At 34.8% G+C, this 27,471-nt stretch overlaps 1 protein-coding gene across 1 annotated transcript in view; it reads left to right on the top strand.

Annotated features, from left to right (window-relative positions):
• LOC121418243 (spectrin beta chain, non-erythrocytic 5-like) overlaps positions 1-27,471 on the top strand; it is a 110,146-nt gene that overhangs the window by 57,681 nt on the left and 24,994 nt on the right. The window contains exons 35-54 of the mRNA XM_041611997.1: positions 1,448-1,630; positions 2,093-2,238; positions 3,459-3,573; positions 4,488-4,598; positions 5,993-6,172; positions 6,794-6,997; positions 8,748-8,897; positions 10,357-10,461; positions 11,557-11,651; positions 12,091-12,181; positions 13,194-13,349; positions 13,935-14,126; positions 14,980-15,063; positions 15,814-15,935; positions 16,450-16,564; positions 21,880-21,993; positions 23,163-23,345; positions 23,583-23,684; positions 25,467-25,733; positions 26,957-27,129. Of these exons, the coding sequence (XP_041467931.1) occupies positions 1,448-1,630; positions 2,093-2,238; positions 3,459-3,573; positions 4,488-4,598; positions 5,993-6,172; positions 6,794-6,997; positions 8,748-8,897; positions 10,357-10,461; positions 11,557-11,651; positions 12,091-12,181; positions 13,194-13,349; positions 13,935-14,126; positions 14,980-15,063; positions 15,814-15,935; positions 16,450-16,564; positions 21,880-21,993; positions 23,163-23,345; positions 23,583-23,684; positions 25,467-25,733; positions 26,957-27,129 (2,888 nt within the window). The remainder of the gene's footprint in view (positions 1-1,447; positions 1,631-2,092; positions 2,239-3,458; positions 3,574-4,487; positions 4,599-5,992; positions 6,173-6,793; positions 6,998-8,747; positions 8,898-10,356; positions 10,462-11,556; positions 11,652-12,090; positions 12,182-13,193; positions 13,350-13,934; positions 14,127-14,979; positions 15,064-15,813; positions 15,936-16,449; positions 16,565-21,879; positions 21,994-23,162; positions 23,346-23,582; positions 23,685-25,466; positions 25,734-26,956; positions 27,130-27,471) is intronic.

Below are 27,471 nucleotides of genomic sequence, written 5' to 3' on the forward strand. Positions count from 1 at the left end.
TTTTATTCATGAGTCCACTCTTCAAACAGTGGACTCATGAATAAAATTCAAAATAATTTATTGTCATGCATAAGAATACACAAATTCGCTTTCGTGCATAAATAGTGTATCTAACCATGGTAACAGGTGCCAATTTGGTGCACTGTGACAAAAGCATGCATCAGCATTGGACATTTTTTTATACACGTGCCAGATACGCGCTAAATTAAGCGTAAATTATATAGGAAATCTGCATAAACCATGGAATCAACCGTGGGTTTTCAAAACCACCTTTGTGAATTCGGGCCTCTATCTCATTGATGACTATGCAGTATTGCAAGTCCATTTATGCTTGATCTGATTAATTTGTCGATATGTTTTTTACTGCATGCGAATGGAAATTTAAGTGCCATCTTCAGTCAAACTTTATCCTTTGTTCTTACATAAGGAGAATCTATTACAGAATATTTGTATATTAAATTCATGCGAAATAACTTATGTCCTTTGGAAAGACATTTAATTTGTTTTTGCCACACTCAACCCAGGTGAGGTACTTGGCAGGTATTTAATTCCCTGAAAAGCTTGTTCACTGTTAAGGACTGCCAGATTACAGCAAATGTAATAATATCCAGATGGTAATGTGATGTGTTCTATACAATAATGGAATATTATTATTGATATCATAGGGTTGTGTGTGGGACAAATTTGAATGATTCATATTTTTTTCTGAACTTGAGCCTTTCCTTACTTTTGAATCAGAATCCATTTCTGTTATTTTTGTTTGTTTGTCTCATCTCTTCTTGTACAGCTTCAGGTTGAGGTCTATCTTTTCTTAATCTGTTTTGTTTGTATTTATTTCTGTCTCTTTGTCTAAGTCTTGATATTGGTTCAGAGACAAAGTAAAAATATTTTAGTTTGTTCTGAATTCTCCATATAATGCAACGCTTATGAAAAATATATCAAATCAAATAGGAATTTAAGAGGTCTCACTGTTCCCCATGGATCTCTCTTAGGCATGTGTTTCATTCTAAAAAAAAGACCACCCAAACATTGTATTTCAGCAGGTATTTCGTTGCCATCTGGAAAGGGGGGATAATCAAATCAAATCATATATTGTGATGTTTTAATAAATGAGTAAAATGAACTGAAAGGGGTGTCACTGGAATGTCTGATTTTTTTTGTGGAGCGTTGTGGCCAAGTGGATTAGTTATCTGACTTTGAAACAGAGGGTCGTGGGTTCGATCTCCCAGCCATGGCGTAATTTCCTTCAGCAAGAAACTCATCCATATTGTGCTGCACTCAACCCAGGTGAGGTGAATGGGTACCCGGTAGGAAGAAATTCCTTGAATGCTTGAGCGCCTAGGCAGCTCAGCTAAAGCTGGGGTAGTAATAATAGCAGGGCCTGCTGGTAAAACAGTTTTCAAAACTGAAGTGGCTACCCTATATTATTATTATTTCTTCACCTCAGGAAGAGCTTGTTAACCAGTACAAGAACGTAATGGACCAGGGATCCCATAGAACTTTCAAACTAGAACAGACCAAGCTGATGCACCAGTATGTACGCGAGAGTGACGAGCTTGGGGAATGGATCGAAGAACAGTATCAGGTGGCCAGCTCGGAGGAATATGGTCAGGATTACGAACACTTAGAGGTAATGCAGGATTCTTGTAGTGTAGACATTTCTTTACATACATGTATCAGTTGTTCAGCTAGTAGCTTTTTATTTCTTTCTCTTTTTTGTACAAAAACTGTAGAATTTAATTTCCATATGTGTATTGAAGAACATTAAAGAAATGGTTGACGACAACACTGACAACTGACAACAACAGAAATCAATGAAAATTGGTAGTGGATTCGTACTAGAACCCTGTATTCTGCATGTTCAGTTACATGAGATAATATATCTGAAACTAGCATTGATACATATTAAATGAAAATAAGTAAACATTCTTATTTTAAATTTGTAAATTGTAGTAAAAGAAAAACAAATTAATGGATTAATTTTTATACTAATCTATTTTTAATAGATGTTTATATATTAATGATTTCTGTGGATGTAAAATGATTATTAAAATTGAATTTAAAAGGGTTCATATTGATTTTTTGCTTACAGGAGCTGAGCAAGAAGTTTGATGAGTTTTGTCGCCATGTAGATTCTGGCATGGATCAGTTTAAGAGATGTGATAAGCAAGTCCAGAGCCTGGTTGCGGAAAGATATGAGCATAGCGATTCATTGATAGAGAAACAGGATAGTTTGCAGTGAGTAGTCCATTTGATAAGATGCCTAACATATGTTTGAGTTAAAAGATCGAGAAATATATAAAGAGTTGATTGCTGGCAGAATGGTGAATTGTCAAATCATGCATTTTGTACTCCACCAATGTTCACTATCATGCCTGGGTGATGATTCACACATGTTTAAGTATGACTTAAGGGGTGTTGCAAGAAAATATTTGCAATCAATCGCAAACATTCTGTTGCAATTTTACAACTGATAGATCAACATTTGTTATAGCAAATCAGATTAAACTCCTTGTTTCAAGGAGCAGATTAGCAATCAATCACTAATTTGCAATCAACTTCACGGCATATGATTAATTTAGGGACCAAGAAGAGACTTGCAATTGATCGCAAGTTTCTTGCAACACCCCATTAGAATCACACCTAAATGCTGATGCGTACATGATATGCAACACGCTATCTCATTGATCACTAGTGCACGTCCTCTTGGCGTGATTTGACCAATGCAGTCATGAAGTCGGGTTTAAAGTTGTGGTTTAAGTATTTATAGCCAATTGTTACATAAATCACTAAGGGTAAAGATATCATACTTCAGCTCATTTGGCTCTCAAATCATTCATAATTGTCTAGGAAGTATAAATAGATGATTGTCTTCACCATCGATGAATCAGGAAAGAGCACAGTAAACATAAGAAACATACAACTTAATAAAAATTTTGACACTTATGTCTACCCATAATTTAAGCACAGAGTTAGACCATGGTCTAAGTTAATCCTGACTTCAGAATACGGGCCATAGAGTACTGAAGTGATAATGTCACAATGTTTAGAACCAGGCCAAAAATACATTTACCTCATTGGGACCAATTTGGTGTTCATAAGGTTATATCTTGCCTCCTGCTTGGTTTTGGATGTTTTTTAACCATGCTCCTCTGTTATACAAAATGAAAAACAGTGAATTACGTAATCGGTTTGACTTTACACCTTCATTAATTGCTAGTATGAAAGGTAATTTCAGATACTATGCCAAACAATTTATTTCAATGTTTGGTCCATCTTGTTTTCAATATGTCTACTAGAACTGACATTATCATTGTAATCATGTTCTCATCACATCAAAAAAATTCCAGCAGATATCGAGATATTGAAAATGAGAGTAATTTGATTGAATATGATGTGTATTGACCATCCTGTAATGGTAACATGCTTTGATATTGGTTCGCTACTGTAACTTTCAGACAAGCTTTGGACATGTTGATGGATAGGATTAATAGTAGGAGAGAGAAGTTAGAAGCAGCAAGACAGATCCATCAGTTTAACAGGGATTATGAAGAAGCCATGTCTAGGATACAGGTAAGCTCCTCATTCATTGGCATCATTCTCATACACTTTCTCAGGTGCGGATCCAGGGGGGACACAGGGGGCACGTGCCCCCCTCCCTCCTTTTGAGAAGTAAAATTTGGAATGTAAAAAGACCTTCTTTTTTCAATTTTTTTTGTACGAAATATTGTTAATTTGTGGTTGAAAACCTTTTTTGGGGGCTTGTCAAAAGTTTCCTTCGAACAATTCCCCCCCCCCCCCATTTGGAAAATCCTGGATCCGCCTTTGCACTTTCTTGAACTGGTTTCCCTTTGACCAGTTTTGAAAACCAGTTCAGAAGATTGCTTCGCTAGCATTCTCATCACCATTCTCTGAGCTGGTTTCCAGAACCACTTCACTTACAGTCTTCTTGTGTCTCGGCATGGTCACATGTTTTTGGCAGAATCTGAAACTGCAGCATTGCGAGAATTGCTTTCCGAATATCATTTAACCTTGACCATAAAATACCAATCCTCGGTAACGTCAGCTAACTTCAAGAAACAAAAGTTCTAAGAAGTATGACTCACACTTCCAGCCCCAGTCACTTGCACAGAGCATCACCAAACCCTTTATAACAGAGAAAGTTTAATAGACAGTTAATTGTAGACCAATCAGATCAAGTTTAGATTACTCCCACCTTAAATAGTTACACCCCAAAACTAATCATATAAATAAGACTTCTTGATTATTAGAGATATAATATTCAACCCACACTCATTCATCCATATAGACTGACTGACTTCAAGACTTAGACGTCTATCCAATATTAATTCAACTTCAGAATTTAATCTTAGACTTCAAAATTATCATATTTATCCTCTCATCTAAATGTTAATGAGTAATCACCCAAACTTCAAGTTTGTGTTTATATTGTAAAATTTCTTTTTTCATATTTGTTTTCCTAATAGGAGAAGTATGCTATCATACCTGATGAGCTAGGGAAAGACGTAAACTCAGTACAGTCATTAGTGAGAAAGCATGAGGCCTTTGAGAATGATCTCGTAGCTCTGGAACAACAGGTGAGCCCCATTGTCCTTGTTTAATTTTCTTTCTTATAGAGGCACTTGTGCATAACCTAGTCTGTATTCTATATTTTTTCCTTAAGGAAATGCCATGTTTATTCAGTTTTTCATTCTTTTGTGAGAAGCATAAAAAGAGAAGAAGCATACATAGTGATTTAGAAATTATATACCTGTATATATATGTCCTGTGTTAAACTGTAAAACTTATTTGCTGTCACAACTGTTTAAAAAAATGTTTTATTATTTTAAAATGTACAGTATTCCTACTGTACTCTCAAGAATGTTCTGTAATCTGATTGGTCCAAATCGGATCACATGATATTCAGCGAATTGCACTATTGCATCCAAAATGCACTATTCTTTACTCTGATATCAGAGTGCAGGATATTGTGAAGTCTGAAATTATCTAAAATTTAGATCAAATATAGCATTCAGGGCAACTCAATACCATAGTGGAGGGTGGGGTTGTATAAAACAATGCACACATTCTTGGGCATAGAGGACCTAAGTAATGAACTCTGTGCAGACCTCGGTGCGATATATCCATTGGCTCTTCTCGCATAACATTCATTATTTAGCCCTGCATGCACGCGATTACATGCATTATTTGTATATTGTATAAAAGAGAATACTGCATTCTGTGTAAATTTTTAGAAGGAATTATGATAAGATAAAAGGAAAGCACTGCATGTTCAATGTGATAATACAAGACCATACAGTACCACACTCTAATGACTGATCAACTTTTCATTATCTCGTATACATTATCTCATCATTTATCAAGGTCCTGTAGTTTGGAATTCACTGACAGATGAAATACGTAATGCAAAAACACTTAATTTATTCAAAACAAAGTTAAAAAAATACCTTCTTGAGAAATACAGTGGCTGAATGATGTATAAATTATGTATAGCACTTGTATTATTATAATTATTGTAATATTATGTTAGGGTGTGGCACTTTTTGATGTCTTGGTTCATTGTTTATGTGCATTTTTAAGTTATTTCCTTTTTATCTTGAATATTGTAGTAATCATTGCAAATATTAAATTGTTTCTTACTTTTGTACAAGCTATGTTACTTTTTGTTTTTAGCGCCTCTAAATACCCATTGTGATTATTATTTTGTTTGTTTTTAGAAATGTTTTTGCCATATTCCTGTTATTATTGCATTTTCTATGTCAACTTTTCGTTTAATAATGGGTCGGCCTAAATGTAACAAATTTTTTCCTTTTTGGCTGCTACCCCTCAGTATGATTCTGAACCATAATGCAATTTTTAAATTTTAGTCTTTTACACCGATTTGTAATACATGTGTTTTAAGTTTGTATTATATTTGTTTTTTATGTAAAGGTTTTATTGAGAGAATATAACAATTTGAATTTGAATACAGTTACAAAGCCTAGTGAATGAAGCAGTACGTCTACAAGATGAGTATCCTGGAGAGAATGCTATGCAGCTTGAAGAACAACAAGGTGTGATGGTAGCCGACTGGAATCTCCTACAGGAGAGGGCTACAGAGAGAAGATCAAGTCTTCAAGCAGCCAACGACTTCCACAGACTCATGGCTACGGTAAGAATTTCACCTTTGATTCTGACTGACAAGAAAATGACTTCAGAAAACTCTTATAGCTCACACTGATTGTAAAAAAGATTGATATTTAAAAATGATTGTAAAGCATTAAGAAAATGGTGCAAATATTGTGGCTCATGGTACAGTGTACTCAACCATCTTTGCATTTTACATGTATAGGAAGTGTTATTTGCAAATTACGATTTTTAATGTTGTTTTCTGGTACAAGACAAATAAATGAAAAGTCATTGTTTACACCTCTTAAACAAATATCTATTTGAATGACTAAGCTGTACATTGCAATACTATTTCAAGATTGATCTAAATGATATTTCCAATTCTTTCATTTTCACCTCCAATGAAAGGACTTGATAAAATGGTCTAATAACCGGAATGCAGAGATACTGCACATTGTGATACAATTTTATTTTGAAGTTGTCTTCAAGATTGATTCAGGTCATATGTCCAATTCTTTCATTTTCACATTCAGTGCAATGTTTTGTATCAATTTTCTGATGGCATGAATGCAGAAATACTGCATATTTTGATACAATTGTGATATCAGTTATGTTAGAGTTTGATAAAAAGAGATCTTTCCCAATTTTTGATTATCACTTCCAGTGCAAGGACTTGATCAAATGGTCCGATAATATGAATGCAGAGATACAATCTGAGGAGCCTATAAAGGATGTATATACCACGATGAGTATGATCAACAACCACGCCCAGCTGAGGTCAGAAATTGAAGCTAGAGAAGATAACTTTAGTTCCTTGGTTCAGGCTGGAGAGATTCTCATTCAACAGGGTCACTTTGCTAGTCAAGAGGTAGATATCTACTATGTCTACAATAATATGAACAAAAGTATGCAATTTCGGCTGCTACAGTTGGCATTTTTTGCATTATGATTCATGTAAGATGTAAATATGAAGTCGGTGGATGCGAGAGGAAATAAGGAAATGTAGCAGGGCTCGAATGGAGAATTCAAAGGGGGCAAGGCCATCTTTTAGCAAGGCGCTTTAACTAAAGGGGGAAGTGGTGCCTACTTTAAGGGGGTATCCAAGGCTACTAAAAAAAGGGGATCAATAATAAAATATGCTTTTCAAAGGGACACATGCACTAGATTGCCACAGAGCATTAAAGCTACATGCAAAAAGGGCACTTATTCTGGCCGTTAAGTCTACAAATATTCGGAAGGTCATCAAGGCCATTTTGAGGGCGTTGGAGGCCATGGCCTTAGAAGATGGCATTGAATGAATTAGTAAGAAAGATTTTTTGCATTTTCTTCACAGAGTAATCATTGATATTTCAGATGAAATTACAATAGAAAATGCTGCATCAATACTTATGTTTCTTTGCAGTCATTTGTGTAAACTCATTATATAATAACTTATGATAATATAAGTATGTAATATTATATAAATAGTGTACAATCTATTGTACAATATACTGGATTATACGTACGACAAATATAAAATTATCCCGAGTGCAGGTTTATTTCTCCGAGGCCGAAGGCCGAGGTGAAATAGGCTTGCACGAGGGATAATTTTATATTTGGAGTTCATATAGTCCAGTAATGTTGTATGATAGAACGTTCACTATTTATTATAGTAAATTGATCCCTCAATCTAAGCCCCCCATCATGGATTTTGCCATCCAAAAATCGAAAGTTATATTGTACATATGTACAATATAACTTTTTGAAGGGAGGTCACGTGGTACAAATCCAGCCAATCACAGCTCGTATTTTACTACCACTATTTACTATAATAATATATAAATTCATAAAGTTATAAAAGGAAATAGTGTAAAATAAGATGAGGGAATGTGAGTTGTACTATGAATATAGTTTTGACTGTAAAATATGTTTAAAATAAATGAAAAGTTGTTAGTGAGGATGGAAATAACCATACTTTTCAAGATATTTACGAAAGTTTTCATGTAACATTGTCCTCCGCAAAGGATCGCTCTTCCAGTTCTCTCAGATTCAAAATGTAAGACAATTTCAACCAAACTGTCATGCAAACATTTCAGGGGTAGTCCCATGCATGCTTATCTGTGTCTAGTGCTTGTTACCTCTGGAAGAACAATTCTTGACATTCCATTGCTTTTCAGCAAACATTATTGCATCAGAAACATCCTATCACAATCACCTAGAGACAGTGGCCCATATTCTCAAGTTGGGTTTAACTTAAACTCAGGTTTAAAGTTGTGGTTTAAGTATGGAAAGCCAATTGTTACATAATCACTAACAGTAGAGATATCATACTTCAGCTCATTGGGCTCTCAAATCATTCATAATTGTGTAGGAAGTATAAATAGATGATTGTCTTCACCATCGATGAATCAGGAAAGAGCACAGTAAACATAAGAAACATACAACGTAATAAAAATTTGGATACTTTTGGCTTCCCATACTTAAATCACAACTTCAAACCTGAGTTTAAGTTAAACCCAACTTCAGAATACGGGCCAGTAAAATCTATTTTTCAAAATTTACTACTAGGACAAAATGTTATCATAATAAAGTTGCTCAGGAAAGCAATGGTAATGAGAGGGTGTTTATTTCTTTTGAAGATCCAAGAGAGAATAGAGGCAGTGCTGCAAGCCAGAGAGGATCTCCACGGAGGATGGCAGAATAAGAAAGTGAAACTTGATCAATGCCATCAACAGCAACAGTTCTACAGAGAAGCCAAGATTCTTGAAACTCTTAGCAGCCAACAAGAGGTAGGGTCATCAAAGCTTAAAATGATCCAAAGTTGAGCAAATTCTTCTTTTTATTCTCTAACAGATAATTAGAGCAGAGCTGCCAAGTAGTACAGATTTTCAGTATTTAGTACTGAAAAATGAGAAGAATACTGATGGTTTCATGCAAAATACTGATTTCTCAAGTTTCATTTATATGTGTTGTCCTATGGTATTTCTTTGAAAATACTGATTTCCTCGCCAAAATACTGATTTTCAGCTTTAAAAATACTGAAACGTTCTTGTTCAGGTTGGCAGCTTTGTCGGGAGCCTTTGCACCACGATGCTGAACAAATTCTAGAACATAGTAAAGGTATTGAAAATGCATGTCATATGACAAAGAACAGCTGGGAGGTCTTCGTCAAAACTTGGTGAACAAGGGGCCCGTAACACAAAACGTAGCAATGATCGTAAAACATTTTTCTACAATTGATTGCATTTACTACAATGTACAGTCAATCATGAAAATCAAAGATAGGATCAATCGCTAACCTTTGTGTTACGGGACCCAGAACAGCAATTTTGTATTGCGTTTTGGAGCTGACGAAAAATTGCAAATACCCGCATGTCATTTGTCCAGAGTAACAGACAAAAATACTGTTCTGATTCACCGATTTCCGACAAAGACTTCTTTGTTGCTCGTTGTCATGAAAAGGTATTCGACAGGACATTTTCTATGTTCTTGAACTTGAACTTGTAGAGGTGTTGTGGCTCAGTGGATAAGTCTCCGGACTGTGAACCACAAGGATTGGGGTTCAAATCCCACCGCAGCACTAGCGTCCTTTGGCAAGGCGTTTATCTACATTTGCCACTCTCGACCCAGGTGTAGTAAATGGGTACCCGGTAGGAAGAAATTCCTTGGAATGTTCGATGCTCCCGATCAGGATAGCCGTGCTAAAGCCGGGGAAGTATTACGCAGCGCTTAGAAACGTTTGAATTAAGCTCTATATAAATGTTGCATATTATTATTTTTATTCTATGTTGCAGTGCAAAAACTTCCCAAGACTCGATTCAAATGCAGAATAAGAAAGGGAAATTAGACCAGTCATCTTATTAGCAACAACAATTCTATCATCAAGATGATCTTGAAAAACCTTAAAAAGCCTCCAAAAAGGCGGGCTAAAAAAATTTTCCCCTCTGAAAATTGGACCTTATATCTCATATTTTGTGAAATAACATCAATGTGTACAAGTGCCATAAGCAACTCTATGTAGAGACATTTGTGATTTGCATGCACCCAGTGAATTAAATTGCATGTTAGATGTGTAAAGAATCCGGTTTACCGCAAGTTAGAATGGATAATGCTAGATGCAAATATCAATTCATTCAGTACTACATCATGTACACTAGAATTTAGTAAATCTTATAATTGGAAAAATAATTAATATAGGTGATGTAGTCTTGAATTTTCATTATCTTTTGTCTGTGTTTAATAATTCAGGTGTATCTCCAAAGCAGTGATATGGGAGCTACTGTGGAAGAAGTCGAAGCACAGATCAAGAAACATGAAGCGTTTGAGAAAGTACTTGCAACTCAAGAAGAGAAGGTTCGTACAAACCCTTGCGGTGTTTTCTGTCTGTAAAATGGCATCAACTTAATAGAAGTTGTCAAGTAGATGAAGATAAACATGTACAATGGTTCCATAGGGAGAGAATATTGTGTACAGTTTGTGGCACAGCGAATGAATCTACTGTAATGACCAGGTGGGCGTTTCATATACCTGTTCGTAAGGTAAGAGCGACTTTATGAATGACTGGTGAACCTTTCTTAAGCACTAATCGTGAACCGTCACTTACCGCAAGAAAGGATCACCAGTAGTTCCTAAAGTCGCTCTGAGCTTACGAACAGCTCTATGAAACGGCCCCCAGGGTTGTTTCGGTTTGGTTTGGTTTTATTCACGATTGAATAAATAGGTAAAATATAAACAAAATATGCATTGCATGATGATGATTGAATACAAAAGTATTCCAACATATTACATGAATATAATGCAGATTATAGAAATCATATCACATGGATGAACCAGCCGTTTCAGATTTGCCATGAATAGCCAATCTGTTCTTCCCTGGGGTCCCTGAAAGTAAGTAAATTCAATCAATATTGCAATATATAATAATGATAACATAAAGTAATTAGAAATGCAGTATCATGTGATACGTAGATTTGTGCTATTATTTTTCCTCTTCTTTTGAAGAGACTGCAATCAACTAGCTGATTCTTAGGTCACTTTAAAGGAAAAGTAGATTAAATAAATAGTAAATTGCAGTAGTGTTTTATTTGTAAACCTGGAATTCTCTTTCTTGTGATTTTACCAAATTTATAGATACATTGATTGATTTAAAGAAAAAAAATGTCAAATGAAAAATGCTGCTGGTTGGTTGAGCTGATTCCCGCACCTTGACATAAAAGTGTTGATGGCAATATGTTACAGTAGCCCCTTATGACAAAACATGTTGCTCATCTTTGGACAGCCTCTAGCATGATGTTCTTGTTGGTGTTACCGTCTTTTTTGTTGTTGTTTTTATTTTACTAAACTGTGATTACTTTAGTTGTATTAGTAGTAGTATTGTAATTATTATTGTCATTATTTTCAAAAAAAAATTTAGGAGGTATACTATTTTTATATATATTTTTCTTATAGACAAACACACTTCAGGTGTTTGGTAGTCAGCTGATGGAGGAAGGGCATTTCGATTCACCTGGTATCCAAGAAAAACTCGAAGAAGTCACTAAAAGGTAAAAAGTGATTAACTAAATTAAATCCGTTTTTCTATTGCCCTTTCCACACTTCTCTGATCCACTTCCTTCATGTGTACGATTTGTTTTATGATCACCCATAGACATTTTTTTATTCCGGGGGGGGGGGGGGGGGGTTCATGAAACATTTTGTCACTGACTTATTTACTCTGTGCCAATCAGATGCAAGGATTTCAGTAGCTTATAACAATTGTCAGTGGAAAAATACTGACGATTAGTTTCATGAAATGCTCCCCTGTTTTCTTGTTCCATTATCTTGGTGTTTATGTTGAACCAGGGAAGTACTTCATGGAATAACTAGTCATTGATTATTGTTATAAGCTACGGAAATTCCTAACATCTGATTGGCTAAGTGACCAATTAATCTTATCATGACACACTCTCAAGACCTTTATCATCTTTCTCGTTATTCTTGTAGGCGAGCAAGGCTTCGGGATCTGAGTGCTGAAAGGAGGCATAAGTTATCAACTGCTAAGCTGTACGCTCAGTTCAATAGAGACATTGCAGAGGTTAGTAACCCCCATGTTTTTGTTTTTGTTTTTTGTCTTGGAAATCTCAATAAAATTTCCTTAATTCCCTAAAAGATTCTTTTTGTAGTTTGTCTGCTTAGAAAAGTAAACTGTGTACCATATTTGTCTCCATGGATTAATTCCAGGTGTTAATAAAAACATTTTGCCCCTCCCCTAAAAAAGTAATAAATTAACTCAATTTTATTTCAAAATATATTATAATACAAAACAGGAATAACTCCAGTCAACAAAAAAATTATGAATGATTTTGACCCTTCTTTTGGGACTTTCATTAGTTTCTCACGACTTTCATTGTCCTGTCTGCATTTATATATTTCTTCAAATATTTTCAAAATCAGTTTACCAGTATCTGCTACCTGTTAAAGTAATGATATTGGTGAATATGTCAACTATGTGCAATCCAGATATGCCTTAGTTTCTTCTTTTTTTTTAAATTGTTTATATTTATATTTTGGTGTGTGATTTATTTGTATATTATTTTGATGTTCGAGTACATCACTCACATAGGCCTTTTTAGGTCAGCTGTCTATGGCTGTATAATATTTGTCTCGCCTGCATAGCAGAGAGAGACTATAGGCGCCGCTTTTCCGACAGCGGCGGCATCTTCAACATTGTAATCTTAACCAAGGTTAAGTTTTTGAAATATTTTCATAACTTAGAAAGTATATAGACCTAGTGCCTGAAACTTGGACATAAGGGTAATCAAGTATGAATGATTGTTTTGCACACGTCTTAGGTCACATGATCATGGTCAAAGGTCATTTTGGGTCAGTGGACATAGTAGTTTATCATCATATGAGTGTTTTCTTTGGTGAATAATTATTCAATAGCTGTTTTCAAAGTCAGCACTGCTGCTATATTGAATCGCGTAATGCAGGTGAGACCGCCAGAGGTGTTCCACTCGTTTAGTAAATAAATAAACCAACCTAAGCTATATCTTTGTCTTGTTTAGTAAATAAATAAACCAACCTAAGCTATGTCTTTGTCTTAGGCTCAAGCATGGATTGGTGAGAAATGGAAGACGTTTGGAGACGGCGGTTTTGAATCGTGCAGTAACCTGAGGGAGAAAATGAAGAGACTTCAAAAACATCAAGCCTTTGAAGCTGAAATCAAAGCCAATGAAAAGCTCATCTCAGATGTTAAACAGGTAATTATCATGATGATACCGGCTCTTGAATATCAATGACAAAGTAGGACCTTCCATCCCCAATCTTTCGAACTCCTCCATCCTCATTCACACGTTTCTTTCAATAAAACATAATAAATAATAATAATAATAAATTGCTACTTATATAGCGCATAATCAATTGAAATTGCTGTATGCACTTTGTACAAATTGCTCTCCAATATTACAGTTACACTACAGCAAAAATAAATATGTTTTCAAATGTCTTTTAAACGATTCAACAGAAGTACATAATTGAAGGTGAGTTGGTAAACTATTCCATAATTTTGGACCGCAAAAATCAAAGCTAGTTCCCCCCCCACTTTTGAAACAACTCTAGGAATGTGTAAAATTGTAGTGTCTTCACTAGAACCAAGTCTACTAGTATTATGTGGCCGGTGTGGGGATCTAAGTAAACTTATAGAGGTATTCGGATGCCATTATATGCATACACTTATGAACCATTTCAATACTGGACAGTCTTATGATTGAGATTCCCAAAAATTAGTGAGTATGATATCTTTTCAATTTAAAAAAAAAAATTATTTGTTTATTTACCTTTGAAAGGAGGGGGAATCTCTATTGAAGCAGCAGCATTCCGACTCAGTAAACATCAAGCAAAGAATGTCCGATATGATGACGTCCTGGAACGACCTTAGACAGTCATCCGCCAAGAGAGGGCAGCATTTAGAAGAAGTGCGAGACCTGTTGGAGTACAACCAAATGGCAGAGAAGATCGAGAAGTGGACAAGAGAGAAGGTAGATTGAATTCAAACTTTGGAGTGATTGATAATGTAGATCATTCATTCATTCAACCCTGAATGGTACTTAGACATCATCTGTAGAGGAGTTTCCCAGCTGTAAGCAAATCAGTACATTTAAGAGAATGTACAATCGCCAGCGTGGATGTCATGCAGTTTCAGAATGCTTTTTGACTCATAAGAATCTAACCCATGTTAAAATGAACAATTATTAATGAATATAATAATAATATAGGGTATTTATATTGCGCACATATCCACCTTGTTAGGTGCTCAAGGTGCTCCTATATTACCCGGCCAAGCTAGGCTTTCATAGCGCACACAGCTTTTTAAGGAATTACTTCCTACCGGAACCCATTTACCTCACCTGGGTTGAGTGCAGCACACTGGATTAGTTTCTTGCTGAAGGAAATTACGCCATGGCTGGGATTCGAACCCACGACCCTCTGTTTCAAAGTCCGAAGACTAATCCACTGGGCCACAACGCTCCACGTAATATTAATATAAAGATATTAATAGATTATGAGAGTAGATAATAATAATGATAATAATAATAATCAGTTCTTGTAAGGCGCATGACACATGAATAACGTCTCTATGTGCTTCCTAAGGACTTGGATATAATATCACCCTGGCTTTAGCTCAAGCAGCTTTTACGCCCTTGGCATTTCAAGGAATAAATTCCTGCCAGGTACCCATTCAGTTCACCTGGGTTGAGTGCAGCACAATGTGGATGAATTTCTTCCTGATGACAAGAGGCTGATAGATGACACTATACTTGTTTTTATTTGTTCGATCTATCTTTTAATATCTGAGTTTGTCAATGTTTAATTTGCTTATAACTAAAACAGGAAGTGATGGTGTCTGCTCATGATGTGGGTAATGACTACGAGCACTGTATGGAACTGCAGAAGAAACTCAATGACATCGGTTCAGTAAGTATTTCATAAAAGTATTTGTTGTGAACCGGGATGGCTGAAGTCACCTCAAAACTCATGGCCATTACTGGTGTCCCCTCTCTCCACTTTGCCCCGATTCAGTGCATTCTCCCATCCCCAACCCAATCATCCTTCCCTTCTGTGTTATCTTTGGCTTCTCCCTTCTCTTCTCCCTTCCTGAATCACCCTCCTTGAATTTAAAATCCATAACAACTATCTGATACATGATGATAATTTTTTTTATAAATATACCATGGATTTGCCTAATGTTAGGGGAGTATTTATAGGGTGCTAGTAACTTTCTAAAAGCCTACATGCATTGATAATTTTCTGAATTCTTATGTTCATTGCATGTAATTATCGTCAGATGGATTAGAGGAAGAATCGTGAATGGGAAGGTTATGAAAGGAACAATCTCATTTAGATATCTGACCTATTGGTGACAAGACAGTTGCTCTGTCGACAATCAGTCCAGACCCACGACCCTCTGTTTTTAAAGTCAGAAGACTAATCCACTGTTGATTGATTTTTATATTTATCTTGTTCTTTGTTATTTATATTTGTTATTTTTATCATTTTATTTATTTAGTAGAAGTTTGATGAATGTGTATTTATTTGTTCATGTTATAACAAATGAAAACAATATGTTGTAATTTTAACATATTATATTATTTCATTTCTTGCTAAAAAGTTTATTATAATTTTATGTTAACTTGCATATGTAATTTCAATGTATGTATTTTACAGGATCTATCAGTGGATGATGTGTATGTAAATCAGATGTGTGATTTGGGTGAAAGACTCATGAAAGATAATAACCCTGATCAGACTAACAATATCAGAAAGAGGACTGAGGATATCAAAACCAGGTAAAGGAAAAATAACAAAATTAACAACATTTTTACTCTACATAGAGAATATTTTGTTCTGAAATTCAAAGACATGTTAATGCATTCTGTAAAAGTTTCGCACTAAAAAGATCAGACTTTTTCTTATTTTCCCTAGAGCGACCAACATGGATCTTCCCAAAGAATTCACTAAGAACTCTTCGAAATGAAGAAGTATTGCAAAATGTACCTATTCTCAGTTTGATATTTCTAGATGATGTTCGTAGTTTTGAATTTTTGAACTACCTGTTTATATATTTTTTTTTCATATGTTCGATGTGCTTTCTATTTGTATTAAAAGGTTATTTATAAATGAAAGTGCTACTATAGATATTATTGCTATTGTAAATTATTTCTGTCAAAATTTATTATATCATCCCATTCTTGAAAATGTAAAATCCATTCCATTGTTGATACATGTACAACAGAAAATGAATATACCAATTTTTTCATAAGTTTAATTGATTATCTTGATGATGTTTGTTTGTTTGTGAAGCTGGCAAGCTCTTCAGTCTGGACTTACCAAGTATCGTAAAGAATTGACCGATGCTGCTGATATACATGCATTCAACAGAGATATTGATGATGTCATGGAGAGAATAAGTGAAAAGGTATCAAAATATTTTTCATTTTCATTCGTTGGTTTCTGCAACACTTTTTCATAAACACATAAACGAAGAAAATACAATGATAATATACGTATAACTGACAAGCAAAACATTGAACAAAATTGCATTTTCTATTAATACATATAAATTTTTTTTTAGAAGGTTGCAGGGGTTGCCACTATAAGCTAAGCTTGACTGCGTGGTAATTATTATTCATCCTACATATGTTAACGTAAGGGTGCAGGTGCGTAATGGGGGGGGGGGCGCTTGGTCCTCGTAATGTATTTTTTATTTTGATTCTTGGTTGTTGTTTTTTCTGTTTTTGAAATTGTGAAAAATGTGTTTCATAAGATATAGAGAAATAACAATTTTCCATCTAACTTCGTGAATATTTATTCAATAATAATGATATTATATTAATTGAGAGCCTTAGATTTTTCACCCATGACCCATAATCTTCTTTAGGAGAAATCAATTGTGTATGAATAAGGAGGATAGTGCAGCATTAGGCAGGGGGGGATATTTTGTGTCTTGGACTAGGATGTTGATGCTTTCTTATAAACTTAAATTTGGGTGTCATATGAGTTATTAAATTGGATGTGTACTGTTAGGGATTTGTGTTCCAATTGGCTCTCCGTGGTTAAACCACAACTTTAAATCAGGGTTTAATTTAAACCTGAGTTCAGAATACGGGCCATAGAAATAAGTCATAAATAAATCAGAGGGGTGTTTCACAAAGATTTAAGTATGAATAGAGTCGCACTTAGATGCCTAGTTGCGTGCATTATGAAAGGCATTACCACATTGGTCAGATCATGCCAAGAGGACGCACACTACTGTCTTGATCAATAAGATTGCGCATTGCATATCATGTGATAATTTTAACTCTAAGGGGATATCGCAAGAAAATATTTGCAATCAATTGCAAATATTCTGTTGCAATTTTACAGTTGATTGATCACTTTTCACTTCAGCAAATCTGATTACACTCCTTGCTTCTTGGAGCAGATTAGCAATCAATCGCAAATTTGCAATCAATTGCATGGCATATGCTTGATTTGGAGAACGAAAATAGACTTGCAATTGATCGCAAGTTTCTTGCAACACCCTGTTAGTCATACTTAACTCTTTGTGAAACACACCCCCTGGTGTTTTTAATATTTACTCATGTGTATTATAACTTTCCTGACAAAATGCTTTTATTAACTAATTGAGATTCATATCCATGTTATCACATTCTTAATTTGATGACTTTTACCTTACCTTTGAATGGACCGTGAAAGGAGCCATGTAGATAATGATAATAATGATTGTAAGAATAATGATAATGATAATAATAATAATAGTAATAATAATGATAATAATAATAATAATGATAATCATAATAACTAGAATTTTAATTCGTCTTACGGACGAATTAGGTGATCTGTCTGTGAATCTCATGATGATGATCTATTTTTTTATAATGATCACCATGTCAATGCAGATCAATATGAGCATCATGATATTAAGCGCAGTTTTATTAATGAAAGGACATGTTGAATACTGTTGAAAGACATTATTTGAAAGAAAAGGTTGTAAAAAAAACTTGCTTTTCTAAAGAATGACAATTCAAATTTAGCAAGTGATAACAGGAAATAGTGAGCAGTGGTGATGAAAGCAAGAATCCAGTTTTGAAAAATTTAAATCAGTATCCACAGACTAGATTTTTGGTTACCTCATGAACAATCATGACCAAATGACCTTTCATTTCTTACATTACGATAGGTAGATTTCATTGCAAGATATTATGCAAGCATGTCTTACATAGCAGGATGGAGAAATTGCATAGACCAAGTGAATAGAAAGCAAAGCAATGAACACTGATGGAGGTATTTGGAATGCGTTCAGCATGTTCTTATAACAATACTTGGCCAACTCTGAAATACCAGTTGCTAGTACACGCATTGTTGTTTTTATGCGTGTATTGAAACGCACAATTCAAAAGAAAAATCAAGACATCAAGGTTGTTGCTAATATCTCATTAAATATAAAACAATCATGTCACTTTAGTACGAATGAACTTCTTATCATGCGCAGAATGGAACCACAAACTGGCTTATTGGGGTTACACGCAAAATGAGACAAAATTTAATAAATAAAAAAAAAACAGATCCTGATGGGTTTCGATCCAGGGACCCTCGCATTGCAAGGCAGATGCACTAACCATTCGACCACAGTAACTGCCATACACTTTCAAGACAACGATGAAATATAACCTCAAATTGAATTTTTCAAGTGCAAGTTTTATCATAATGATATACTTTTATACATTGTTAATATTTATGATGATCTCTTGCTTAAAATGATAAGATTGTAAAATAATTTGGAAGAATATAAAACCAGCTACAATATGTAGAAAACCGGGCCAAAAACGACCAATGATTACGGCGTTATAGTGATATTTCCAAAATTATTAAAACGTCATGAAACAAAAATGGAAAATTTTAGTTCTGACGAAAATTTGATGACGTTATGATAAAATTTATTGTCAAATATGACATGAAATCACATCTACAAGTCCTATTCTATCCGAATATAAAAGAAAATTTGGGGGTTAACGGACTATCTGAAGAGTTATATAGAATTTTGTAAAAGCATGTTTTTGCACATTTTTGGCCTATTGTGAACGCGCGCTTGCGCACGTAATTCAAACTTTGACGGATGCGCATTCCTTTATGACTGGTCGTAGAAGGTCGGTTAAGGTATCAAATTATTGGGAATTTCATAAAAAATGCATTGATGTAAAATAAAGTGCAGTTGTGCGTTGCGTAAGGACGTTACGCGCGTAAACGCGCGCGAAAACCTGTGAGCGCGCAAATTCCTGAAATGCTTAGAATGACCTGAAACGTACTCTACTTTGATCAAAAAGTGATTTTGAGCATTTTAAAATTTTGACGCGCGCGTACATGCGCGTCGTGACCTGTACATGACCTTTGATGACATGGACAGTTGACCCTTGATCTGAAGTTAATTTGATGTTAATATTGTTAATTTTTGATGATTGATAATGGAGATATTGTTGATAATGTGATTTTACAAAATGGCGCGTAGATGACGTCACGATGACCATTTGACGTTGAACTTGTTTCGTACACATCGCATGATAACTGTCCACATTTGATAATATTTTGATGAAAATTGATTGAATAGTTTTGATGATTTTGGTGGAACAAGAAAAGGGTGGAAAAAGAAAAATAAACTAGAATTTTAATTCGTCTTACGGACGAATTAGGTGATCTGTCTGTGAATCTCATGATCACGATCACGATCTATTTTTTTTAATCATGATCATCATTTCAATGCAGATCAATATGAATATCATCACAATAAACGTAGTTTTATCAATGAAAGGACCTGTTAAATACTGTTGAAAGACATTGAAATAAAAGGTTGTATAAATCTTGTTTTTCTAAAGAATGTCAATTCCAATTTAGCAAGTAATAACACGAAATAGTGAGCATAGTGTTGACGAAAGGAAGATTCTACAATCCAGTTTTGAAAAAAAAATTAAACCAGTATGCATAGACCAGTATTTAGTTGCCTCATGAGCAGTAATGACTAAATGACATTTAATTTCTTACATGACGATATGTAGATTTCATTGCAAGATATTATACAAGCATGCCTTACATAGCAGGTTGGAGCAATTGCATAGACCAGGTGAATAGAATAGCAAAGCAATGAACACTGACGGAGGCATTTGTTGCATTTCTTTCTAGAATGCAGCGTTAGCCTTGTTCTGATAACAATACATAGCCAACTCTGAAATACCAGTTGCTAGTACACGCATTGTTGTTTTTTTGCATGTATTGAATCGCACAATCTAAAAGAATAATCAAGACATCAAGGTTGTTACTAATATCTCATTAAATATAAAACAATCATGTCACTTTAGTACCAATGAACTTTTTCTTATCATTTGCAGAATGAACCCCAAACTGACTTATAGGGGTTACACGCAAAATGAGACAAAATTTAATAAAAAAAATAATAGATGCTGATGGGTTTCGATCCAGGGACCCTTGCATTACAAGGCAGATGCACTAACCATCAGACCATAGTAACTGCCATACACTTGCAAGGCAACGATAAAATATAACCTCAAATTGAATTTTTAAGGTGAAAGTTTTATCATAAATTATACTTCTATACATTGTTAATATTTATGATGATCTCCTGCTCAAAATGATAAAAATGTAACATAATTTGGAAGAATATATAATTAACTACAATATGTCGAAAACCGGGCGAAAAACGACCAATGATTACGGAGTTATAGTCATATTTGCAAAATTATTAAAACGTCATAAAAGAAAAATGGAAAATTTTAGTTCCGACGCCATTTTGATGACGTCATGATAAAATTTAGGGTCAAATGGAACATGAAATCACATCTTCAAGTCATACTCTATCCGAATGTAAAATAAAATTTGGGGGTCAACGGATTATCTGAAGAGTTATATTTGATTTTGTATAGGCATGTTTTTGCACATATTTGGCCTATTGTTAACGCGCGCTTGCGCGCGTAATGCAAACTTTGACGGAGGCGCATTCCTTTATTACTGGTCGTAGAAGGTCGGTTAAGGTATCAAATTATTGGGAATTTTATAAAAAATGCATTGATGTAAAATAAAGTGCAGTTGTACGTTGCGTAAGGACGTTACGCGCGTAAACGCGCGCGAAAACCTGTGAGCGCGCAAATTCCTGAAATGCTTAGAATGACCTGATTCGTACTCTACTTTGATCAAAAAGTGATTTTGAGCATTTTAAAATTTTGACGCGCGTACATGCGCGTCGTGACCTGTACATGACCTTTGATGACATGGACAGTTGACCCTTGATCTGAAGTTAATTTGATGTTAATATTGTTAATTTTTGATGATTGATAATGGAGATATTGTTGATAATGTGATTTTACAAAATGGCGCGTAGATGACGTCACGATGACCGTTTGACGGTAAACTTGTTTCATACACATCGCATGATAACTGTCCACATTTGATAATATTTTGATGAAAATTGATTGAATAGTTTTGATGATTTTGGTGGAACAAGAAAAGGGTGGAAAAAGAAATAAATAAATAAAAAGAATAAAGAAATAAAAAAGAAAATTCGTAGAAACATAAGAGGTGATCTGTCAAATTTGACAGATCACCTAATAAAAAGAATAAAGAAATAAAAAAGAAAATTCGTAGAAACATAAGAGGTGATCTGTCAAATTTGACAGATCACCTAATAATGATAATAATAATAATGTAATTGTTTGTGTATTTCAGAGGAATGCTATGGATCTAGATGAGGTGGGCAAGGATGTGAGTTCAGTAGAATCACTTCAAAGAAGACATGGCGAGATCGTCAGGGATTCAACAGTGATACAAACCAGACTCAAGGTAGGATTCTTTTATCAATTCATGATTAGGGCTAACAATTTCAGAAGAGGCTAGTAGTTAAAGGTCAAGTCCTTTCCAGATAATTATTGATTTGAATGAATAGAGAAAAATCAAACTAGCATAATGCTGAAAACTTCATCAAAATGAGATGCAAAATAAGAAAGTTATGGCATTTTATACTAGAATGTGCAAATAACTGTTTTGTGAAATTAAGCAAAACTTTAAAATATAACTTTCTAAATTTACGTCCGATTTTGATAAAAATTTTCAGTGTTGTGCTTGTTGGATTTTTCCCTTTTTATTCAAATCAATTTTTGGTTGGTGTGGACTTGTCCTTTAATTGATTTAAGACTTGTTTAGAATAAATGTAGTAGAGGATAATCATGTCTTTTGGAGGGGTGACAGTTGTTGGGACAAAAGATATTGGATACAAAGAGAGAAAAGGAGGAAGAGAGTGATGAAGGGGCAATAACTTTGTATCTCTCTCTCTCTCTTTCTTATCTTTTGTATTTTCCTCCAAGATCCTCAATAAAAGGAAGAAGATGGATACAAAATTTAATTGGCTGCTTAAAATCTTCTCTGCATGAAGAATTGATTACTATAAAGTAAAACTACTTGTCGCTTCATCTTAATTCTTTCTCGGGACTTAAGATATATCAGTAAATGAAAACTATGTATTTTAAAATCTGGGATATTTGGCATTTAATGTAATGTGTTGACAGTTTGACCTATGTTTTCTACATTTCTTCTCTCAATGGCTTATCTAAAATGTGAATTAGGTGGATTAGGTATGAAACTGCCTGCATACAATTTCCCCCTCATTTAATACAAGAGAAACACTCCAGCATACTGTACTGGTCAGGGATGAGTAATGGCCCTAAATGATGAGTTGATTTTCACACGCAGCTGCTATTTTATGGAATAATCTGCCAGAATATCTTAGAAATATACAACAATACGAAAAGTTAAGAAATAGCTTGAAAACACACTTATTCACCATTTTGTAAACAATTAATGTAAGAACCCGGTGCTCTTCACTCCTTTTGTAAAAAGCGCTTAGAGACATGCAACTTTGCTTATGTATTTTGCGCTATACAAAAACGTTTCATTATTATATTTATTATTGATTTTTGGTGATGACATTACTTTAATAACTTTGATTTATTTAGGAGTTGAAGAATGCTGCTGCGGTTCTGGGCAGGAAGCAACCTTCCCAGAAGGCAGCAGTCCTAGCAACGGAACAGGAAGCAGAGAGGCAGTGGGATGCCCTATGTGAACTTAGCCAGCAGCGGCAGGAGAAGCTAGCCAGCTCCCTCAATCTACAAAAGTTCTACAAAGACTATAGAGAAATGGTAAGCAAAAGACATTGTTTCCAAAATAATATTTGTATTGATTTATATCATAAATCAGTAATATAAGCACTCTTCTTGTATGGTTTGAGCCCTTTAGAAATTAGTTCTGCAATTCTAACTTCACTGTAATATATATTACAATGTGCATGCATAATTGACTTAGTAACAGGGGGTGAACCCCTATGTACAGAGTGTAATAGGTTAATTAATCATCCGTGTTATTGTCTTCTGTGACAGATGAGTTGGACTGGTCAGGTGATCAATCACATGACTTCTGGTGAGCTTGCCAAAACATCAAGTGAGGTGGAGAATTTATGTGAGCTTCATAAGGAGAGAAAGGTAATTCTATTTCTGTAGATAAATCAGCTACCTGTACTTATATAATTGTCCATCTATTTAATGCTTTGTTTTGTCTTCAAATTCATTTGAACATTTCGTATTGGATCCTTAAGTGTTGAAAAAATTCCTAGACCCGCACTGGACCCAAAAGTGAAATTGACAAATCATTTACCAATCAGAAGCTTACAAACCAATAGACACAGCAATGCAAGCTTTAATGAATTTTAAGTGCTTACTCGCTGAGTATTTTTTTTAAGGATAGCTCCAATTGTTGGGCTTCAAAATCGGCTTTCTTCTGCTTTTCACCAGCCTCAAGCCCATGAAATCATTGTTGTGTTAAAATGTTGTGATTTCATAGATTTGTACACACACTAACTTGGTGATTTTTATGATTTTCGGATTTGGCTTCATATTTCCTTCACTTCTGTTGCATTGAGATGTAATAAACATCTGTCCCTGCAAGATTGAAGTGATAAAATCTACAGCTTTGGTCTAGTTTTTGCCATATTTTATTTCCCGCTTATTTGGCACAGCTTTCCAATTCTATCTGCATTCAGAGTATGTGCAACAACATTTCTGGTCATCGTACTTCAGGCCCAATAAGAGCCAAACAAATCAATAAAAAAAAACCTTATGAAGAGTTGTAGATTTCCATCCAATAACTTTCAATGCCATTTCCCTCTGCAAATTGGAAAAAAAATATTGAATTCATAATATACATAAAACGTTCATTGTTGTACTATGTAATTTATATATTTCCCATTTGTCAATATCACTATTAGCTCCAGTCTTGGTCTTTGAGTACTATTTTAAGGAAAGACAGAAAAAACACATGCTGAATTTTCCTTCATCGTGTTTACATTATCATGCATTTTCATGTTTCCTAAATACTTGATATTTCTTAATTGATAATATTGTATTTTGAAAAATCAACAATATTAAAAACTGGAAGCTAACATTTTCAAACGATCTGTTCATTTTTTTTGCGTTTTTTTTCTATGTTTGATCTGTTCTTTGTTTATTGCATGTTTTCCTTTCAAACTACCAGTTGGAAAGCTGCTGCATTTCTTTTTTCAACTTTCTTGTATTACTATTTTGCAAGGCTGATGTCGCAATGCCAAGTTTGAGTCTATTTATGAAAACGAGTCTTCCAGGTAAGACCAGGGGGTGTTTCACAAAGAAGTAAGTATGACTTAGGTCGCATTTAAATGTCGACGCGTACATGATATGCAACGCGCAATCTTATTGATCAATATGCAATAGTGCGCGTCCTCTTGGCATGATCTGACCAATACTGTCATGCCTTTTATACCATGCGCAACTAGACATTTAGTGTGACATACTTAAATCTTTGTGAAACACCCCCCAGATGTGTTTTATAAGGCTGTTTATAAGTTATGATTGACTTAACGAGTGATTGGTGATCCTTTCTTAGGCACTAAATCAACATCAATATATATTTGGCTTATATCATTTACCACAAAGTGTCGCCTGTCTTTCATAAAGTTGCTTGTAACTTACGAACAGCTTTATGAAATTCTTACGTGGTGGGTGTTTCATAAAGCTGTTCGTAAGATAAGAGCGACTTTAAGAACGACTGGTGATCCTTTCTTACGTGCTAAACCATCGCCAATGAACATTTTAGTACTGATGCCATTTCCCACAAGAAATGATTACCAGTCGTTCTTAAAGTTGCTTGTAACTCACGAACAGCTTTATGAAACACCAACCTGGTCATGAAGCCTTTCTGTGCTTAATTATTTTGTATTTTTATTCTCTCAGGCTGAAATAGACGGTCGCAATGCCAAGTTTGAGTCTCTGCACGAGGCCGGGGCTTCCTTGGTAGATGGAGGTCACTATGCTGCTGATGATATCAAACAATGCTTGGAGGAGCTGACTGAAAGCAAGGCTCAGGTTGAGACAGGCTGGGAGCAACGCAAGACACTGCTGGCTCAGTGTTTGGATCTTCAAGTCTTCAAGGAGTACATGGAACAAGCAGATAGCTGGCTGGCAACGAAGGAAGCCTTTATTACCCAGGAGGATGCAGGGGTGAGTAACTGTTGTCAATAGGAGGAGGGCATTTCAATCAACCTTGATGGCATGTTCCACCCACATTTTTTTCTCAATTTAATTACACCCTAACAGAAAAGTCAATTATGACGCTGGGAACGACAATATATGTCAGAATCAAGTAAAGCTATCATGAAAATTGAGAAATCTTAACATGCCATTATTAATATCAAAAGCATGAGATGTATCAATCAAACTTACAATAGAATGAGAAAGTTTTATGTTTGCATGTATGTATGTATGTATTTTTTATTCATTTATTTATTTGTGTATTTATTTATTTTATTTATTTATTTATTTATTTATTTATTTATTTATTCTATTTATTTATTTATTTATTTCTTCTGTGTCATGACTGTAATGGAATATATCATGAAACATGATAGAAGAATTTGTAAAAATAAAAATTCAAAGTACATTTAGTAGAGTTAAAGCTTAAATATATTATCAGTGTCCTTGAAGGGAAGAGGAACAGAGTCATAGAATAGTCATATTTATGATGACTTTAGTATACAGCCTAGGTGGTTGTACTGTGTTTTTATTGCGATAGTATGCATTGAATAACTTCTTATATCATCAAATTTTGAGATTTTTTTTTTTACATGTACCTCTAAACGAGGGATTTATTCATAATTAATCACACATGTCATAATAAACTGAACATCACAATACATTAAACATTTTCCCCGGCAATATCTTATCTGGCTTCTTCAATTCCTTGTAATTATTCTATTTTCCATTTACAAAAAGGTATTTCAAACTTGAATCTCTTCTGTCTATACCATATCTGTTTCTATTATGCAACATTTTATGTATACACCAAAAGGCGACTGTCTGTGTTTTATTGGTATTAATCTTTTCGTAAACAAAAAGTATTCACATGAATTTTGACTTTAAAAGTATACATAACAACACCCCTCACATAAGAAAAGAACTGTTTGTTCAAATCACATTCAATAAAAGTGTGTATTAAGTCTTCTTTAACATGACAGTGCGGACAATATTTATCATCAGCAAGACCCCATTTAAAAAGATTACTTCTAACGGGTAATAAATTGTACAAAAGTTTAAAATCAAATTCTTGTAAACAAAGCTCACTTATACATGTCAAGTTTCTTTTAAACACAGAAAAACCAGTAAACATCAATCTGCGGTATATTTTCATGTCCGATTTTGATTCACAATGTATGGGTGTGTTTTAGGATTCCCTCACCATGGTGGAGTCGATGGCCAGAAAGCATGAAGGGTTTGAGAAGACGTTGGAGAGCCAGGTAGAGAAGATAGTCGAGCTACAGGTCTTTGCCTCCCAGCTTGTATCAGGAGGACATTATGATTCTGGATGGGTAGAGTCCAAATGTCGGGCCATTGCAGACAGGTTAGTGGAGGAAAAATAGTCAAATAGTCTACAAACAATAAGATGATGGGTCGTAACAAAAAAAATATCCAAAAGCGCTGGCTCCCCAATATGTCACACGTTATGTGGGGGCGTCGTGGTCTAGTGGTTAAGACTCGTCTTTCGATCTGAAGGACATGTGTACGATTCCATGCCATGGCGTTTTTTCCTTCAGCAAGAAATTTACCCACATTGTGCCGCACTCAACCCAGGCGAGGTAAATGGGTACCAGCAGGGAGTAATTCCTCAAAAAGCTGTGCGCACCAGAATCGACAGACTAGCTTAGCCGGGGTAATATAGGAGCGCCGTGAGCATATAGCAAGT

Source organism: Lytechinus variegatus, chromosome 7, assembly GCF_018143015.1.
Source record: "Lytechinus variegatus isolate NC3 chromosome 7, Lvar_3.0, whole genome shotgun sequence".
Lineage (NCBI taxonomy): Eukaryota > Metazoa > Echinodermata > Echinoidea > Temnopleuroida > Toxopneustidae > Lytechinus > Lytechinus variegatus.